The following is a 20,903-nucleotide window of genomic DNA, read 5'->3' as shown; positions in this document are numbered from 1 at the left end:
GCTTGCCTCATGCTCACCACCATGAGACCATATTGATGGCTAAAAACAAAAATAGGAAATGAAAAGCAAAAAAAAAAAAAAAAGCATGATCCAAACAACCGAACTGGTGGAACTTCAAACTGGAAGGTGCAATGCAAAAATAGTTAAGACCTGGCATTCAAGAGGGAATGCGTGAGCCAGGGATGGCTAGGATTGCTCTATTTTAGTGTTTTTTTTTTTTTTTTTTAATACCATTGGCCATCTTATAAAGACCCACTAGTCGTAGGGTCTTGATCCAGTGTCTTGGCTTCTCTGGTAGCTTTAGCTGTTGTTCTGTTTGCTTGTTAGTTAGTTTTTTTTTTTTTTGGATTTTATCTCTATATTCGTATGTATGTTTCTGTAGAATAAGTTGTTTTATGCTCCAGTTCGACATGAGTTTTTTTTTTTTTTTTTTACTTGTTTTTCTTCTTCTTTTTTTGTCCTTCCTGGTTTTGCATTAGGGGAGGATAGGATTTTCTTTTTTCTAGTTGTATGTGTTGTTGTGTTTAATCACTAGTTTCATATATCAGAGTGTCATTTGAGTTTTGCTTGTTGTATATGCTACAATACCAAGATTTTCAAGATTTCTTCTGTAACTTTTCTTTTATTAGATTTTTCTTGGGGATGGTATACATGAGTTTTCATTGTTTGTTAAATGGGCTTTCTTCCTATTTGTCTACAAGTGCTTGACTGGGCTTCTTCTTCTTCAACATCTAAATTTGGTTCTTTGTGTGAAGACTTGTTCATAGAAAAATGATTGTTGAGTGTCATTTGAATCTGTTTACTTGAGTTTTATCTAGCAAAAAGTTGTGTTTGGACAAACAGTCGAATTAAATTTCCTTTGTAAGTCTAATGAAGTGAATGGTTTCAGTCAGAATTCATATGGTAATAGTTCATAGGCAATCAATTGTCAAGTCTCATTTGAGTCTCTTTACTTCAATCTCATGTAAAAGAGAAGGTGTGTTTGCATGTGAACAAAAGTGCAAGTATTAGTGTAATAAAGCAGAAATAACAATTTCCTTAGCATTCATATGGACAGTCAAGACTCCAATTTCTTCCAAGTTGGTCATGAAACTTGTGTAACTGATTTTTTTTATTTTTATTTTTTGTCATTTCCTCCTGATTAAACTGGCGCAATTCACTTCTCCTACACATCCAATTGCAGCCAAAACATATAAATAAAACTGAGTTTTCAATAGAGTTTGGTCAGCCTGCTAATCCAGAGAAAAAAAATAATAAATTCCTCCATTTGGTCAGAATCTTAACACTCCTAGTTGAAAGCTTCTTGAGGTCCATTTTGATATTTATTTTCTATACAACATATTCATCGTAATGTTTATTTTCCATCCAACTTATTCATAAGGTCACATAAACTCCGATGAAAGTAAATCACAAATATAAGTTTGATTCAAAGCTTCTGCATTCCCAAAAAATGTACCCTGTTTATTGCATGTATCACATGTACCCTATTTATTTTCAAGTACCACACATGCTAACTTCGAAGTGTGCACATGTTACACATTAAGAGTTTTTATTTTTCAAGAACCACACATGTTAACCCTATTTATTCCCCAAAAAGTTCAAAATGAGCTTAATCGCCAATGTGTGGTGCCTTTAGTTGGCCTTTTAGCCTAGGTGTTCTTTTTTTTTTTTTTTTCAGTTCTTTTGGTTTTCTGTTCCTGTTATGTTCTTTGATTTTATTCCCTTTGTTAAATAGTTCCTAATGCATGAATACAAATCCAGGATTTCCTAGAAGAGGGATTTTCAGGTTTCTGTATAGGAGGCTAAGTTTTGATTTGTCTGAACAGACCATGTCAGTGAGGAACTCGAACACAGAATCGGACTGATGGAAACTTCATTAAACAGGTTGGGAATGGTCCTAGAATCTGTTCAGAGCGACGTCATGCAAGTTAACAAAGCAGTTAAAGAAGCATAACTGGAGAGTATCTCTATTATATCAGAACAGGAACTAGAAAAGTTGTTCTCAGACCATGAGCTTCACCTTACAAAAGACATGATTCTTCCTGATAATTGAACTTCATGCAGCTCTAGGCAACAAGTAATCTTTGTTTTAATCATTTCAAGATCAACTATGCTTTCGCTCTTTCAGGTACTTGAAATTCTGCAAAATGCTGAGTTGTTTTCATGAAATTTCATCAGGTGGTCACAGATTGCAGCACAACGGACCACAGATACACACTGGAAGGTTTGAGCTCGAAGAGCAACGCTAACATCAAGAACAATTCGACGCAACCACTAAGGAATTCTTCCTGGAGAGGGAGGAGCCTTTGCTTTGCATGTAAGGAAACTTTTGGAGATTGAATTCCATCATGGGGGGGCAAAAGCTAATCATTCCTGTAAGCTAAATCTCATCCTGTGCACCCTGTACTAATCTATCTTTACCTTTGATGGTTGCTTAAATGCTCTAGAATTAAGTTTGACAATCGGGCTTCTACCCACGTTTGCACGTGTGGACACATTGGAAGTCATCACACAAACTAACCATGCTCTAGATTTAAGAATGACTGGTGTCATGATCATAGAGGGGAGAGACAACACAATGGAAGTCATTGGTTCTATGTGGTTGTTGCTATTTTTCATACATTGGTTTATTAGTCACCTTGTATCTTCAAGATGTCAAAACAATATCAAGGTTGAAGATACATGTTTACAAGTATTCATTTGAATATACACACAAACTTATGTATGTGACCGAAATGTATCTTCAATCTTGAGAGAGAGGGTGGTGGGCATAAAAACAAAACAAAAGCACAGCCAAAACAACAACAAAAAAAAGTATGAGGGAACAAGAAGAACAAAGCAAAAACCCAAAACCCGAAGCTAATAGGCTTATCTTCTGTTGAAGATCTCAAAATCAGCAGAGTCGCTCTGGCTTTAATAAGATGTATTTATTCATCAATCTTGAAGATGTATTTATAAATCAATTATATCTGACTTTGTAATTTTGGTGTTCCCTGTTTCCAGACCAATCTTTTAACTATTCTTGTCCAGGCTGTCAATGTCAAATTTCATATTGTTTGCATCAGATCTATTATTTCAACTTGGTATTTGTTTGAAGGATTTTTGAAACTTTGCTTTGACACCTATGTTTGCAGTTTCTCCAAAATTATGGCATTAATATCTGCACAGGGAACAGTGATGTGGACTGGGTTCCTCTGAAGTTTCTCGTACTTATTTTAAGCTTGGTCCAAGAGCTTTAGATTGGACAGGAAAAATCCACTTATTACACTGCTGATGTCAGAATGGAGACACAAGCTAGCATGACTACTATACTGGATCACCTGAGTGCACCAACAAATTATACTATCTTTGAAAAGTTTACTGGGCCTTCCATTCTTATATTGGTATGTAAAGTAGGCAATTGTTGTCCTCATGTTTTACCCACTACAGCCACTAGTTTTCTTACAATTTGGAAATGATACTAGAGGTGTCGTAATTGTGTTTACTGGTATGCAGGAGGAGCTTGTCTTTCATGAAATCAGCTTGCCCCATATTTTGGTCCAGCCCTAAGATAAATGATGTGATTCTACCAAGTTCCATAAAAGGAAAGCTAGGAGGCCCAAGTCAATGACGATTGGCTTCTTCAACAACTACTTGTGTTGTAAGCTATATGTTTCTTTTCATTTTGTTAGTCTCTATCTGAATTAATTGCATGTTATGATCTGAGCATGAAAGATTCATTGTATTTGTACTTGTCTTCATGAGATACTATAAAGAAATTGGACCGTCTCTTACGTTATATTATCTGATAAGTCGAGGCCATGATATTAGTACATCCATCTCTATCGAGCGTAATTTGGAGGGGGTGACCTTTGCTAATGTGTTGAATTCATTCTAGAGCACATGACATTTTTTACTTGAAATTCTCATAATAAATCAACATCTTTAAATTCTCATAATAAATCAACATCTTTTGTAGGAAAATGATTTCCATAACTGGTCATAAAATCCTTTGACTTGGCTGGTAATATCACAGCAGACAAATCAAAGCTTCTCTAGAAAATTAATCTTGGTGTCAAATCCTTCATGTGGTTGAACAGATTTTGTCAGTAAAGACGGTTGCGTCCATCTCATCATGGTGTGCACATTTAAAAAATGATGTTTCCCTCGATGCTACCTATACTTTATTTCGGAATTTCTCATGGAAAGTTATTTCGTCTCCAGCATATGATTCAGAGGTATGTTCAAGTATATATGGGATTTTGTCATGTCTTTGTGATTTTGAAGACTAAATTTCCATGAATATTGCTATAATTTTCATGACCTTCATTCACTGATTAATATTTGCTCAAGCTATCTACACTGATTCATTTTGCCTTGCAATGTCCCAGAGTAGACCGGAGCAGAAATTCACCTAGCAGCCTATGAAGTGTTGGTGCCTGTTTTGAAAGCAGTGTGCTGCTTTCTATCCATTGGCTTTCGATATGATAATGACCCACAATAAATCAGCAATTACAAATGGAGGAGACAAACCCTTGCTGGATCCTTTGGTTCTTAATTTTCTTCAAAATATAAATGATCTCCTTGCAGTTGGAGTTCTGGCACGAAGTCGACGAGCAGTTTTGATGAACTGGAAGGTGATCAGTCTGTTTTATTTCTGTAGTTGTTTACTCATATTCTTCATTCACTTACCCAGCCAAACAGCTGCATCCTTCAAAAGCTAATTTGAAGAGAGTTTTATTGAATTGGCTTTCAAAGATTAAATGGAAATCTTTAGTAAAATGTCAAACCCCTTGTCTCTCTCAGAATGAATTATGCCAGATAAAACTTGATGTTCCAATGCTTGATGAGCTTGTTCACGGGTATTGTGTTTATAGGGGAATTGTGGATGGTGGCCTTGTACTACCATCAGATGAACATCATGTTTGAATGATGTCTTTAATCTATAACACATAATTTTTTAATGTGCGTACTTTTCTCATTATAATTATGTTCTGAATTTCAGCATCAGGACTGCAAACCCCTACCAGATCCCCAAAAGTGTACCAGGCGAATCTTGGATCAAGCTCTTCGAGAGATTGCTCTTCTCAACATGGATTGTGGAACTGATAGAAACTCAGATGGTGAAACCTCTGTCAATAATGTTGACATAGAAGGTTCTCAAGAAGTTACTACTGATGCTATCAGCACTCGAGGCCCTGATGTCGAATTGAGATATGCACATGAGGTAGCAGGCAACCGGGATGATTGCAGCACCAGTGAAACACATCAGTCTGGAACTTGTTGTAGAAGGTCCCCAAGAAGCAGAAGTCATACAACTGGAGAAAGGAGCAGGCGCAAGAGATGAAGAGGGAGAGTTGAGAGGATTAGAAGTCACTCCTGATTTTTCTTATAATTTTCAAGTCTTATTATTACCATTTTTATGTTTTTTTTTTCTTGCATTTTATATTATATCACTTTTATTATCTTTGAGGGACTTCCAATCAGTGGCTAGGATCACCCAACTGGTCCCATTTTCAGGCCTTGGTTTTTGTGATTGCCATTTAATGGGATAGAGATTGAATAACAATAATTTGTGGGTCTCACCATGAAGTATGTGTATGATATACTACAAGTAATCATTCAAAGGGTTTAAAATTGTTTCTAAAATTCCATCCTAAAATTTGACCGTTGGCAACTTGGAAGGTTTAAAACTGTTTTAAAATTTTCCTTCCTAAAATATGATTAGTTAGTACTAGAACAGTTTAAAACCGTTCCTAAAATTCCGTGTCTGAAATTTGAAACAGTACCCAAGACGATTCTGAACCGTTCCTGTTTTTCTGCGACGCCTCATTTAGGTACGGTTTTAAATCGTTCTTGAAGCATTTAGGACCGGTTTAAAACCGTTCCTAAATGACGAATTTGGTGTAGTGGGGAGTGGATTAATATGAATATTTGTTCCTCTTCATCTTGTTCCGTGTGAGCTTATGAAAAGATTGGATAGAAAATAAACTTTATGGTGGGCCCTATAAATGTTTTAACCATGGGAATCATTATCCCACTGCTATTTGTGGCATAGTCCACTTGAGATTTGGAAATGACTAATTTTTTAGCACATGCTATAAAATGGAAATGGATTGGCTGCTCCTTGCCACCAGCCAATGGTTGATGGTCGGTGCTCTGTGGGTCTCACCATGATGTATGTGTTTCATCCATGCCGTCTATCTATTTTTCTAGATCATTTTAAGGTATGAGAATAAAAATTAGGTATATCCAAATCTCAAGTGGACCACATTACAAGAAACAATATTGAATAAACGTCAATCATTAAAAGGTTTTGTGGGGCCATAAAAGTTTTGGATCAAGCTGGTCTTTGTTTTTTCCCTTCATCTGGGTCTTTATGACCTAATTAACAGGTTGGATATCAAAAAAATAGTGCATTGGGCCTTAAAAGGATTTTAACGGTGGATATCCAATCACTATTGTTTTCACGTGGTATGGTCTACCTGAGATCTATATCCCTCTCATTCTGGGGTTAAAGCCCTAAAAGGATTGCAAAAATGGATGAACGGAATGAATGAAACACATATATCATGGTGGGGCACATAGAGCACCAACCACCGGGCTGGTGGTGGGGGTACCCAATCTGTTTCCCTCTAAAATGACCTCGCCAAATGATGAACGGTGTGGATGTAATAAATGGATGCGGATTGTGTCCTACCCCACACGTCTTTAGCCGAGCAATTCTGTGGGCGGCCCACCGTGATGTATCTATACATTCAGGCCATCCATTTCTTTTCTCACATCATTTTAATGCATGAGCACAAAAATTAGGCAGATCCAACACTCAAGTAACCGCACCAAATAATAAGCTTAATTGTATTAAATTTACTAGCTCTTGTTTGGTTCATTTGAGCATTGGATTTGCCTCATTTTTGTACTCATGCCTTGAAATAAACTGAGAAAAGGAAAAGATGGCATGGATATACAGATAGATCACGGTGGGCCGAGCCATAAAACTGACCGTTTTGGGGCTAGAGACGTGCGGGGGTAGGACGCAATCCGCGTACATAATGATTGGGGCTTCTCAGCAGCTGTCGGAGCCCCCGCCTGTCCCGAGCTCCAAACAGGCGGGGGTAGTACCTAATCCGCGCGCCATCTTTCGGTGGCATGTAAGTTTGATCTCCTCTGAATCGTTTATATAACGCCGGATCTTGAGGAGAGTCATCATTGCTCGTATTCGCACGACACCTACCCACTCCAGCCCGGTTGGGGGTATATGTTACACACAACCAATCCGTGTCCCCACGTAACAACTAATCTGTTCCCTAACAGTATTATGACATTGTTAGAATGGTGGACATTGACATGACATTGCCACGTTTCATTGTAGCGGGCAGCATGGGTGAGATTACCGACGAGACTATGTATAAACCGTGCTACTCTTTTTCATTTTGTACAAGTGCAGCATACGGCTTAATGATCCAAACTGTTAGTCTAGTAGGTCCCACTGTGGATGGATGACATAGATACATCATTTATATCACGGTGGGGTCTACCATTTTAAACTAGTCCTTTTGGATCGGTTTTTCAAACAGAAATACAATTGCATTTTCAAAAGGGGTAAAAGAGTATTAATTACTTATTTACGGGGCATTTACATTGAATTTGGAAAGTCAAATAGGCGCTTATATTCATTTTTGGGAAATTAACTGTACTCGCCTCGAAGTTTGAGCAAATTACCTATAATGCTACGATACTCCCTATATTCCCTAAAGGGCCTTCTGACAGCTTTTGGAGTTTGTTTCGGACGAAAATGCCCCTGTCCTTAGTTCAGTAGTTGCACGGTTTTTTAAGGATTGAGAAGTTATGTAGTATTTAATGCCGGTAAAGTGATGTGTACGAAACCCTTTTTGTGTGTGGGCAATGACTAAACTCGTGGAGCCCATATTGATGTATGTGTATAATCCATGCCGTCCATCCCTTTTATCGTGTTATTTTAGGGCTATGGCCCAAATATCAGCCTAATCCAGAGCTCGTGTGGGTCACATAATAGAAAATAATGGTGACAATGGAACCCGCTGTTGAAACTTTTCCAATCTCACTATGATGTTGAAACTTTCCGAGCTAGCCGACAAGGTGGACAGAACGGATCTCCCCATTATTGGCCTCAGGCTATTGTACTAATGGCTATCTATGACCCATATAACATGAGAACTACGACCTTTACTACATTACAGCCACGACCCATATAACATGAGAACTACGACCCTTACTAGATTACAATCATGACCCTTACCACATTATAACCACGACCCAGGTATGGGACATGGTTGCCATGTTATATGCGTCGTGGTTTTTATACGACCCTTACTACATTACAATCACGACTATTACCACGTTACAACCATGACCCATGAAAATACATTAATGTATGTGAATAATCTATGCCACCCATCCTTTTTGTCGTGTCAACCACGACCCTTACCTCATGACAACCACAACCCATTTAACATGATAACCACAACCCATGGAAACGACGACCCATTACAATCACGACCCATATCACATGAGAACCACGACCCCATATTACATGACAAATACGATCCATGACAACCACGACCTATGGGATTTTCCATTGATGACTAGCGGCGTACCATTTCTATCATTGAGCTACAGAGTTGATTGGGTCGTGTATCATAAGATATCTCTGGTTCTCATGTTATATAAGTCGTGGTTCTCGTGTTATATGGGTCGTGGTTCTTGTGTTAAATGGGTCGTGGTTTCGTGTAATATAGATCGTGGTTCTCATTTCCTGCTCTTAAATTGTATGACAACTACGACCCATACCTCATGACAACCATGACTTATATAACATGACAACTATGGCCCATATAACATGACAACCATGGCTCATATAATATGACAATCACGACTCATATAATATGAGAACCACGACGTATACAACATGAAAACTACGACCCACCACCATTTATGTGTTTCATCCATGCTGCCCATCCTTCTTGCCATGTCATTTTAGGACTAAGGCCCAAATATCAGCTTGATCTAGTGCTCATGTGGCCCACATAATAAAAAATAATAGTGACTATTGAAAGTTGTCATGGATCGTGGTTGTCATAGGTCGTAGTTGTCATGGATCGTAGTTATCATGTTAGATGAGTCACGATTCTCATGTTATATGGATCGTGATTGTCATATTATATAGGTCGTGGTTGTCATGTTATATGGGTCGTGGTTGTAATGTGGTAAGTATCGTAGTTGTTATATGGGTCGTGATTGTCGTGGATCGTAGTTATCATGTTATATGGGTTGTGGTTCTCTTGTGATGCTTGTTAGAAGTGGATAATGCTCAAGTCAGGACTTTTTGGGCCTACAATAAACTAGTCGATAATGTGGATGGATCAGATCACCCCATTATGGGCCTTAAGCTATGGTACCAATGATTTAGTAAAAAGGAAGTGCATACGTTGCAAACCACGAACCATACAACATGATAATCATGACCCACATAACATGACAATTACGACTCATGCAAACCATGACCCAGATGGGCCCACATTGATGTATATGAATAATCCATGCCGCCTATCCTTTTTGTTGTGACATGTTAGGGGTAGGGTCAAATATCAACTACGACCCTTTATGGATAAAAACCATGATCCATTGTGCATGTGAACCACGACCCTTCGAATGGATCGTGGTTGTCATGTAGCAAGGGTTGAGGTTGTCATATTATATGGGTCGTGGTTGTGAAGTTATATGGGTCGTGGTTGTCATGGGTCGTAGTTGCCAAGTTATATGGGTTGTAGTTATCACGTTATATGGGTCGTGGTTGTCATGGGTCATAGTTACCAACCACGGGTCGTAGTTGCCAAGTTATATGGGTCGTGGTTGTGTTATATGGGTAGTGATTTTCATGGTCTCGGGAATCTGGACTCCTTGAAGACTCTAACAACTACACGTAAGTCGAGTAACTTCTAATCCCCGTGGGAAGCAGAAGCGGATTGGCTGGTGTAGTATCATGATTGTATGTGGTCTATCCATGCCATCCATCCGTTTTTCCATCTTATTTTTCCATCTTTTCGATTAAGTTGATATTTTTTTTCCCTTCATCTGGGTCTGTATGACATAATTAAGATTGGATGTCAAATAAACAATAGTGGGCTTTGGGAGGATTTTAATGGTGGATATCCAATTAATGTTGTTTTCTTGTGGTGTGGTTCACCTGAGACTAATATCCCTCTTATTTTTGGTATCAAGCACTAAAATGATATGTAAAAATGGATGAACGGCATTGTTGAAACACACACATCAAGCGGGGCCAGAGAGCACCGACCACCAGCCACAGGGCCAGTGGCAGGAGGAGTATTCAATCCGTTTCCCCCGGCTTCCGGACGCTGATTTCCCGTTAAAACCTTTTGTAGGAAGTTCCTGCGTAAGGATTCTGGATGGGGCCCACTATGATGTTTGTTAGAAATCCAACCTGTCCATCTGTTTTTTGTGCTCGTTTTAGGATATGAGACCTTAAATGATTAGGATCCAAAACTCAAGTGGGCCATACTAGGTGATACAGTGGGGAAGGGAATTCCTACTGTTGAAACCTTCCCAGCGTCCAATTGCTGGAGACGGATTGGCTACTCCCTCTGACACCAGCCAATGGCTGGTGGTCGGTGCTTTGTGGGGCCCACCATGATGTATGTGTTTCATCCATGCCGTCCATCTATTTTTATAGATCGTTTTTATGTTACGAGAGAAAAAATGAGGTATATCGAAATCCCAAGTGGAGCATATTACAAGAAACAGTGTTGAATGAACAGTGACCATTAAAAACGTTTTGGGACCATAAAAGTTTTGGATCAAGCTGATATTTATTTTTTCCCTTCATCTGGGTCTTTATGATCCAATCAACAGATTAAATGTCAAATAAACAGTTCAGTGGGCCTTGGGAGGATTTTAATGGTGGATATCCAATCATTATTGTTTTCCTGTGGTGTGGTCCACCTGAGACTTATATCCCTCTTATTTTTGGTAAAAAGCACTAAAACGATATGTAAAAATGGATGAACGGCATGGATGAAACAAATACATCATGGTGGGGCCCACAGAGACCGACCACCAGTAACGTGTCCAGGGGAGTAGCCAATCTGTCTCCTACTGCAGCACTGCCGTGAGAGGACGAGCACTGACGTGGAAGCGGATTGTGTATTGACAGCGTACTGAGTAAACTCTGTGGGTCTACCTTTATTTATTTATTTTATCCACTCCGTTCATGCATGTTAACAGATAATTTTAGGCTTTATCCCAAAACGGAAGCATATCCAAAGCTCAAGTGGACCACACCAAAGGAAACAGTGTGATTAAACCTCTATCATTGAAAAATTCTTTTTGGCTACAGAAGTTTTGGATCAAGATGATGTTTGTGGTTTCACTTCATCCATGTCTTTTTATCTTATGAACAGGTTGGATGACAAATAAACATTACTGTGGGCCCTAGGAAGGTTTCAACGGTGGAAATCATTATTCTACACGGTTTACTATGGAATGGTCCACTTGAGCTTTGGATTGACTTCGATTTTGGGTTCAACCCCTAACATTAGCAGGAAAAATGGATGAACAGTGTGGATAAACCAGATACATTCAAAGTGGGCCCAACTTAGTTTACTTAGTACTATAAAAGCATACTGAATAACTCAGTACACAATCCGATTTCCACTGACGCAGTGACGCTCCTCGAGCTCTGAGTTATACGAACGGTTCAAAGTAGATCAAAGCTACGTGGCCCCACAGTGATGTATTTATTATATCTACACCGTTCATCTATTTTTTGAGATCATTTTAGATCATTATCTAAAAAATGAATCATATCCAATGATCATATGTACCACAACACAATTAACAGCGGAGACAATGATTTTCACCGTTAAACAATCCGTAGGGCCCACCATAACGTTTATTTTCAATCCAATCTACTCATAAGGTCACAAAGACCTGAATAAAGAGGAAAACAAATTTCATATTGATCCAAGACTTCTATGACCCCAAAAAGGTTCTAACGGTAGAAGTTCAATCCCCTAACTGCTTTCTGCAGTGTGGTCCAGTCGATAGTTAAATATTTCTTATTTTTGTTTTTTCCCTTCATCTGTGTTTTTATGACCTAATCAACCGATTGGATGTCAAGTAAACAATACAGTAGGCCTTAGGAATGGATCGTGGGTGTCATGTAGTAAGGGTCAAGGTGGTCATGTTATATGGGTCGTGTTTGTCAAGTTACATAGGTCGTGGTTGTTGTGTTATATGGGTCATAGTTATCATGGGTCGTGGTTGTCATGGTATATGGGTCGTGGTGACCACCATATAACATGACCCATATAACATGACCACCACGACCCATATAATATGACAACCACGACTCCCATGTTATAATGATGACAATGGCACCCACAACCCATGACAACCACGACCCATATAATATGACAATCACGACCCAAATGGGCCGCAGTCGTATGGATCGTAGTTTTTATGTTATATGGGTCTCACTTGTATGGATCGCAGTTGTCCTGTTATATGGGTCGTAGTTATCCTGTTATATAGGTCGCGGTCGCGGTTGTCCTGTTATTTAGGTCGCAGTTGTCCTGTTATATGGTTCGCAGTTGTCCTATTATATGGGTCGCAGTTATCCTATTATATTGGTCACGGTTGCAGTTATCCTGTTATTTGGGTCGCAGTTATATGGATCGCAGTTGTCATGTTATATGGGTCGCAATTATCCTGTTATATGGGTCGTGGTTGTCATGGGTAGTGGTTATCCAATTACCATTGTTTTCCTATGGTGTGGTCCACTTGAGATTTATATCCTTCTCATTTTTGGTATAAAACTCTAAAATAATCTGTAAAAATGGATGAACGGAATGAATGTAACACATACATCATAATGGGCCCACAGAGCACCGACCACCAGCCACAGGGCTGTTAGCAGCGGGGAGTAGCCAATCCATTTTCGTCCCAGATATGGAGGTGGATCAGAGAAAGTGCATTGGCTGGTGTACGTCACACCAACTATATAGGTGTTGTATTGAAGTCAGCAAGTTATGTGTGTCTGATCATGAGGTATATGTTATATCCAAACTGTTCATTCACTTGGTGAGTTCGTCTTAAGGCTTGATATGAAAAATAAGACAGATCTAATATATAACATGACAACCATAACCCATATAACATGACAACTGCGACTCATATAATATGACAATCACGACTCATATCACATGAGAACCATGACCCATATAATATGATAACTACGACCCATTTAACATGACAATCACGACCCATAAAACATGACAACCACAATCCATGACAACTATGACCCTTACCACATAACAACCACGACCCATATAACATGACAACCATGACCATGACAAGCACGACCCATATAACATGACAACCATAACCCATGATAATTACGACCTATATAACATAACAACCACGACCCATATAATATGACAGCTATGACCCATGACAACCACGATCCATTTTTGGTAGTGTAAATGGATCGAAGGCTATAGATTAATGTCATGGTATACTCTAATTGATCTTTGGATATGCTTCAATTTTGGGCTCAACCCCTTAAATTAGATGAAAAAAATGGATGGATGGCGTGAATAGACCACATACATTTAAGGTGGGCCCAACCGAGTACTCAATCCGATTTCCTCTCTCGCGCGCAACTTACACTAGGAAAGAAGGAAAAAAAAGGGCAAACCACACTCCTACCTCATGACAACCACGACCCTTTCCTCATGAAAACCACGACCCATATAACATGGCAACCACAACCCATACCCGGGTCGTGGTTGTAATGGGGTAAGGTTCGTGATTGTTATGTAGTAAGGGTCGTAGTTCTCATGTTATATGGGTCATGGTTGTCATGGGTGGTAGTTTTCTCAGGTCATGGTTGTTACATGTTTACTTCCTTTACTACCAAATGAAAGGATAGCCATTGGTACAATAGTCTGAGGCCAACAATGGGGAGATCTGTTCCGTCCATCTTGTCGGCCCGCTAGGTGTGGGCCCAAAAAGTCCTGACTTGGGCAGTGTCCACTTCTAACAAACATCACGGTGGGCCTGGAAAGTTTCAACAACGGGTTCCATTATCACCATTATTTTCTATTACGTGACCCACACGAGCTCTGGATCAGGCTGATATTTAGACCCTGGCCCTAAAATGACACGGTAAAAAGGATGGACAACATGGATTATACACATACATCAATATGGGCCCCACGAGTTTAGTCCTTGCCCACACGTAGAAAGGGTTCCGTACACATCACTTTACTGGCATTAAATACTATGTAACTTCTTAGTCCCTAGAAAATCGTGCAACTATTGAACTAAGGTCAGGGGCATTTTCATCCAAAACAATCTCTAAAAGCTGTTAGAAGGCCCTTTAGGGAATATATGGAGTGTCGTAGCGTTATAGGTAATTTGCCCAAACTTTGAGGCGAGTACAGTCAATTTCCCTTCATTTTTGGACTGCAGAATGAAATGTATGAAATTGCATTATATAGGATTTACACCATTATTGTACAATGTTTGTATGTTTGAAAATACCAAAATATTTTGAGCATCAAATGTTTGGGATCAAATTCTTCAAGCAAGAACATCCTGTTAAACGAATACCTTGTTTGGTGAATGATGGATTTGTAACCAATGGTCCAAATTCATAACATGTGGGTCACTTGCATACGCATACAACTCAAATGTCAGGCATAAACAATGCATATAGATGGACTGCATGGATAAAACACATATATCAATGTAAGGCTTGCAAATCTAGTGAATTTCGAAATCCACCAAAAATTCTACATGGTACAAAAAATGCAATTCCATTCCACCTAATGTGATTCCTTTATGTGTCTCCAAACATGCCATAGAATTCACAAGTAATCAAATGCAATTCCATCCCACTTATTTCTTCCTGAGCCCAAGTACCAAACATGCCCTAAATAGTAGGCAATTAACATCGTCCATTTCCTAATGCATTTTAAGTCGAAGACAACCTTAGATGAGTGTGGTCCTAAGGGCCTGTTTGGCCAGTTGCATTAGGTGGGATTAAGCTGGATGAAATTGTAAACGTTATAATAAATGCATGTCTAAGGTATTGTCCTTGGATTGGGTGTATCCCATGTTTTCTAATACTATGTTTGAAATGCATGCACGCATTAAAAAATAAATCCAAGGATTTACTTTCAAATTACATTTGGATTGAACTCGGATGAAACAAAAATTCATCATTGGCGGGATTAGTAATCCCATCTCACACTTTCCAACACAAGGTTCATTTTCCAAAGCTTATAAAGTTAATTTTAATCCCATTTCACACTCCTTCCAAACATGCCATTCTGAATTTCAAAGTAAGATTAGTAATGGAATCCCATTTAATACAGCTTAATACCACTATCCAAATAGGCCCTAAGTAACCAATGTCAATGGTATTTCATGATAGATTTTAATTATTTCAATTTTGCAGTTGCTTCAATAAGCTTCATAAATAGACCATGTAATATAAAGAAAATAAGCATATTTTATGAATTCTTATACCTACCTCCCAAAAAATTACATTTGATGGACCATTATTAGGTAGTTTTATAGGTGATAAAATTGTAATGACGACCTTTTGTGTCCTTTATTTTAAGGTCAAATCATCAAATTATTGGCATAAAATTTGAATCTCTTTCATTTTGGAATCATGATCTAAATTAGTTAGCAAAATAGATGGAAGACATGTTTGGAAGGCTAAATTCTAGTGCAATGGTGTGTAATGTCACTGAGTAATGATTATCACTACCACAGTAATTTGAAGTAAAGTGGCATGTAATACAATACCACTAATGCAAGTTCATCTTTTTAATATACACGTAATGTACTCACGTGATTGCATACATGTAGACATAACTTAACTGAGACATAAGGTAGCAAGCGCCCAACTTTAAAAAATATGAGGGAAATTATTCTAACAAGTGTTTTAGCAAAGATACTAGCGAGTTGATCCTTAGAAGGAAGATGTGCAGTACAACACTAATAGCCACTAAAAGGTGGCGGGTAGGTGTTACCCAAGCCCACTTTGATAATGTGTTGTATATTTATGCCTCCATCCATTTCTCCATCTGATTTTAGGTCATGATCCCAAAAATTAAGCAGATCCAAATCTTAGGTAGACCACACCATAGAAAAGAGCAGTGATTGAGTATCTTACCATTAAAATTTTCAAAGGCCCATCGTAAAGTTTTTCGCAATGTTTGTTTCCCATCCAACCCATTGATAATGTAAAGAGGACCTAGATGAAGGGAAAAATAAAATTGAAAGACCAGCGTTTGATTTGGGAGAATTATTCAATGATAAATAAAGAACTAATGAGAGAACAATGATCACAAGATATCTATTCATTATAAGTTCATTTATATCCTCGGATTCCCTTGATTCTGAAAATAGAGTACAATCAATGCAACGAAATGAATGAAATAGAAGGCAGTCTGATGGCGATTTTAGCAGTATTTGACGCTTTTGATATTCATCGCCAAGGCAGAAAAGTTTGTGTAGGCTTAAAATCCTTGATTTGGCCATGCGATAGATTCTGATCATCTTTCCATTCATCTTTCCAGTCGCACAGACAGATTCTTCTTTCTTTTGAAATTCTCTTCTGTACTTCACATTTCCTTTATTTTCCTTGAAATGTGGAACATACATCCTTGAAATGTGGAGAGCACGACCTTGAAATGTGGAGCGCATATCCCTTGAAATGTGGAGCGCGCTTCCTTAAAATGTGGAGCGCATATCCCTTGAAATGTGGAGCGCGCGACCTTAAAATGTGGAAATGTAGAGCACACTTCCTTGAAATGTGGAGTGCGCTTCCTTGAAATGTGGAGCACACATCCCTTGAAATGTGGAGAACACGACCTTGAAATGTGGAGCGCACTTCCTTGAAATGTGGAGTGCGCGACCCTTGAAATGTGAAGCGCGTGACCCTTGAAATGTGGAGCGCGCTGCCTTAAAATGTAGAGCATACGACCCTTGAAATGTGGAGAGTACTTCCTTGAAATGTGGATTGCATGACCCTTGAAATTTGGAGCGAACAATCCCTTGAGTATTCGTTAAGATAACAAAAGGCTTGTCATAGGACAAGTTCCTCTTGAAGTGGCGCATGTAGTATCTGTTAAGACAACAAAAGGCTTGTCTCAGGACAAGTTCCTCTTGAAATGGCGCATGGAGTATCTGTTAAGATAATAAAAGCCCGTCCTTAAGATATGAGGAGAGAGAAGTGGCGCATTATAAGGCCCGTATCCTAGACCATACCGTTCCGTAGGCTTCCACTATCCTCCCGGTCGAATTCTGACAACCCATGACTTGTAGTCGGCATTTGCACGCAACCCTAAGTCGTATCCCATATTTCAAAGTCAGCTCAACTCGAGATTTTATCCTTGCGATCGTGCCGTCTCTGCAGTTTTGACGCTGCGTCTTACACGCCTATACGATACCCAGGCCAAGAAATGTGGACCCTCGTTCAGTTCAAGGAAAATGCCACACATTTGCAAACCCAAGAGAACATGTCCCATCAATCACATCAATCATCTCAAGTACATATCTCATCCCAAGTACAAGCAACCCCTAAAGTCAACTCTCTCTCTCTCTCTCTCTCTCTCTCTCCACCCATCCCTTTTCAAGTACACCCATCACTCACCCATCCCTTTCTCTCTTACAACCTCTCCCTCTCTCTCTCTCTCTCATCTCTCTCTCATTTTTCCTCCCAAGCAACGATGAGAGACCATCCAAGCTCCATGAAAGAGTTAGGTGTGGCCCACCTTCCTACCACCCAATCTCACCCTTCAAAGATCATCTCAATCATTGAAATTCATCCCCTGGAGCTCTAGAATGCATCGGTGGAAAAATGAGTCTAAGATCTAACGGTGGGTGATCTACCATTGATTTTCAATTCAATGGCCCACTTGTAATGAGACCCAATTTGATGTATGTATTGTAATCATATGAGGGGCCTATAGTGACGGGGTCCCTCCATCTACACCGCAAATATATATATATATATATATATATATATATATATATATATATATATATATATATATATATATATATATATATATATATATATATTTGTGTGTTGGCGTGTGGCCCACTTGATCCATGCCTCATAGCCGTGAGGACCCACCTCATAGTATGGCTTCATCCAAGCCCTCCATTTGCCTAGCCCCGCTTCCAGTAGCTACAATTGCTATATGTGATGTTAGCAAGTTGTGGTCCCACCATGAGGTATGTGATATATCCATACCATCCATCCACTTTCATTGGACGTGGGGCCCACCTCACACGCATGGCACGTGTGAGGGTGGGGCCACCTTATGCATGTATTCTACATCCACACTGCCTAGTACTTTGGATGATGGGACCCTCCCAACCATGATGTATGTATTTTATACATACCGTCCATCCATTTTTCATATGGTGTGGGGCCCACCCCACACGTGTGGCACATGTGGGGGTGGGACCCACCTTGATGTATGTATCATGTCTCCAAATCGTCCATTTTGGATAGTGCTGTGAGGGATGCACCGTGATGTATGTGGGTATATCCCAACTGTCCATCTATTTTCTGTGCAGTGACGTGCGGGACCCACTTGAATGTACATATTCTATATCTGCACTGTCCATTTGGACGGTGCAGTGCTGTGGAACACACTTTGATGTATGTATTTTATCTGTGCACCGTCCATCTGGAGGGTGCAAGTGAAGCCCATCTTGAGGTATATGTTGTATATCTACGCCAGGCCATGGGGCCGTATGATGTATGTGTTTTGTCCTTGCTGACCATCAGCGATGGAGCCCACCATGATATATGCAGTGTAAATCCTAACTGTCCATCTAATGGGGCCCATATGGATTGTGCAGGCCCACCTGCTACTTGTGCAGGGCCCACCTTAATGTATATGTTGTACATGACTGCCCACCTATCTTGGTTGAACCATGGGCCACCTCATAAGGCCATTTTGTGGTGCATCAGGCCCACTTTGATGTATGTATTGCAGACACCCTATCCACCTTTTTTTTTTGAACCATGGGGTTGATCTGTGTTGTTTTATTTAAACCAACCTGATTTAAATTAATTTTAAACTCGTAAGTATATGAATCAGATGTAGACACGGTACGTATTACGAGATCGTTGCCACGAGGACTGGTTGTCACAATTCGAACTTTATGATTCTTCTTAACTAATCTAACAAATATTTTACCTAGTGATTAAGTAAACTAACGAAAATCAATGTAAAATAACTGAGAACAAGAATGAAAATTCAGTCAAGGAGAACACTAGGACTTTTGAATCCACCCCTAGTTATCCTAACTCTTGTTTTACTTGTTGATTCACCCTAATTTAGATTGATATACATTCAATAAATAAAGCACAATCTGTGTCCTTGGTCAGGCACACATGATGTATAATTCCCTTGAAGCACAATGATCACATCTTTCCATCCATGGTCAGGCATAAATAGATGTAAATTCTTATTTCTTTCTCTACAGGAAAACCTGTTCATGGTCAGACACAAGCACACCTTAGAATAAGATTCCAAACAAAATCCACTTCTAGACTTTGGCTGAGCTCATAGACTAAAGAGGTATGGAGTTTTCATTAAAGCATAATAGAGAAAGAAATAAATCAACCAAATCAAGATGAAATCAACAAATAACAAGAGTCATCCAAATTAGGGGCTTCATCTCAGCCCTAGCTAAGAAATTAAAAACTCATGGAATATAATAAAGATTCAAATGGAAAGAAGAAAAATATATTTGATAAAGAAAATATCCCTTTCCAATCTCTCTCTTTCTCGTTCTCCGCTCCACGTTCAAAATCTCCTCTCATCTAATGTCTTCGCTCTAATTCCCCCCTCTTTCTCTCTCTCACTTCTTCTTTATACAGGTGATGCAGTCGGCTAGGAGTGCATAAGGGCTGGAGTCAGTGGAAGTCTTTACGCACCCTCTGTTTGGTGCGGCAACAACACGAGAATCGCGATCAAATTTACAGCCTTTGAATCCAAAATCTAAGACATGCAATTGTCTTGGCCTTGGTCAGTCCTTCTTTGGAAACATTTTGGATCGTCCAGATGGACAGACCGACCCTCTTTAGGACTGCAAAATGGCCCGGATCGGCCGGGTCTCTCCGAAAGTGTGTAATGTGTAAGGAATCCAAAAACTGATCCTTTCGGCGTTAGTGGGGCCCAATTCATCCTTTTTTCGAGAAATCCACCCCGTCCATTGAATTCCTGATGAAAAACCAGTCAGGAATGGATGGTTTTGGATTGTTGTTAACACGGTTCGCTGATGTTTAGCTTCTGCCATCCATCTTATGTTTGAACGGTTAAAAAACTGATATCTGCTGTCATTTGAAATACCGCCACCTAAGAGATGGTAAGAAGAACCTAGGGATTCTAATGAACGGTCTAGATCAATCATATAGACCGAGATGGTGGGAACCCTGCGATCTAGCATTCTGGCTGACTTCCAGGCCATTTGAGCTTCAATTTCTAGAATTTCTCGGATCACTAGCGTATAAATCCGTTGATCTTGGTCCCCTGGGGTCCGTCACTTGCTTTGGTGACTTCGGAGTGTAAAATCCATGCTTTTTGCATCCTTTCCCATCCACGCTCCTAGATTCACCTTGCATCACAAACACAATTAAAATGGGGCATTAAACAGTATCATGTTCATAAAAGTAGGTAATAACTGGGGTCTAATATGCAATATTTGATCCTCAACACAACCCCCAACCAGCATTTTGCTAGTCTCGAGCAAAGTATGCAAAAAATAATTTCACAAATACAAGACAATTTCTGTAAACCCGAGTGACTTTTGAAAAAAAATAG

General features: G+C 39.4%; 1 protein-coding gene across 4 annotated transcripts; it reads left to right on the top strand.

Moving 5' to 3' along the window:
- Positions 1–2,047: 2,047 nt before the first annotated feature.
- On the top strand, positions 2,048–5,337 carry LOC131218281 (uncharacterized). Of its 4 annotated transcripts, none has more exons than XM_058212945.1 (3): positions 2,048–2,375; positions 4,376–4,616; positions 4,985–5,337. In XM_058212945.1, exons 2-3 carry the CDS (start codon positions 4,464–4,466, stop codon positions 5,324–5,326), a joined length of 495 nt encoding a protein of 164 aa, XP_058068928.1. In that variant the 5' UTR covers positions 2,048–2,375; positions 4,376–4,463; the 3' UTR covers positions 5,327–5,337. The 4 variants fall into 4 exon arrangements, with proteins under 4 accessions (XP_058068928.1, XP_058068925.1, XP_058068926.1 ...); XM_058212942.1 differs by having other exon boundaries at positions 4,371–4,616; XM_058212943.1 differs by lacking the exon at positions 2,048–2,375 and adding an exon at positions 4,008–4,217.
- The last annotated feature ends 15,566 nt before the right edge of the window (positions 5,338–20,903 follow it).

The sequence above is a fragment of the Magnolia sinica genome, chromosome 11 (genome assembly GCF_029962835.1).
Source record: "Magnolia sinica isolate HGM2019 chromosome 11, MsV1, whole genome shotgun sequence".
Lineage (NCBI taxonomy): Eukaryota > Viridiplantae > Streptophyta > Magnoliopsida > Magnoliales > Magnoliaceae > Magnolia > Magnolia sinica.
The sequence above is the reverse complement of the archived record's forward strand: the minus strand, read 5'-3'. Positions and strand labels throughout refer to the sequence as shown.

Excerpts from the sequence above, each read along its gene's own strand:
- LOC131218281 (XM_058212945.1), top strand. The coding sequence starts at position 4,464 with ATGATAATGACCCACAATAAATCAGCAATTACAAATGGAGGAGACAAA. Across the intron at positions 4,617-4,984 it reads CAGTTTTGATGAACTGGAAG|CATCAGGACTGCAAACCCCT; the intron begins GTGATCAGTCTG and ends TCTGAATTTCAG.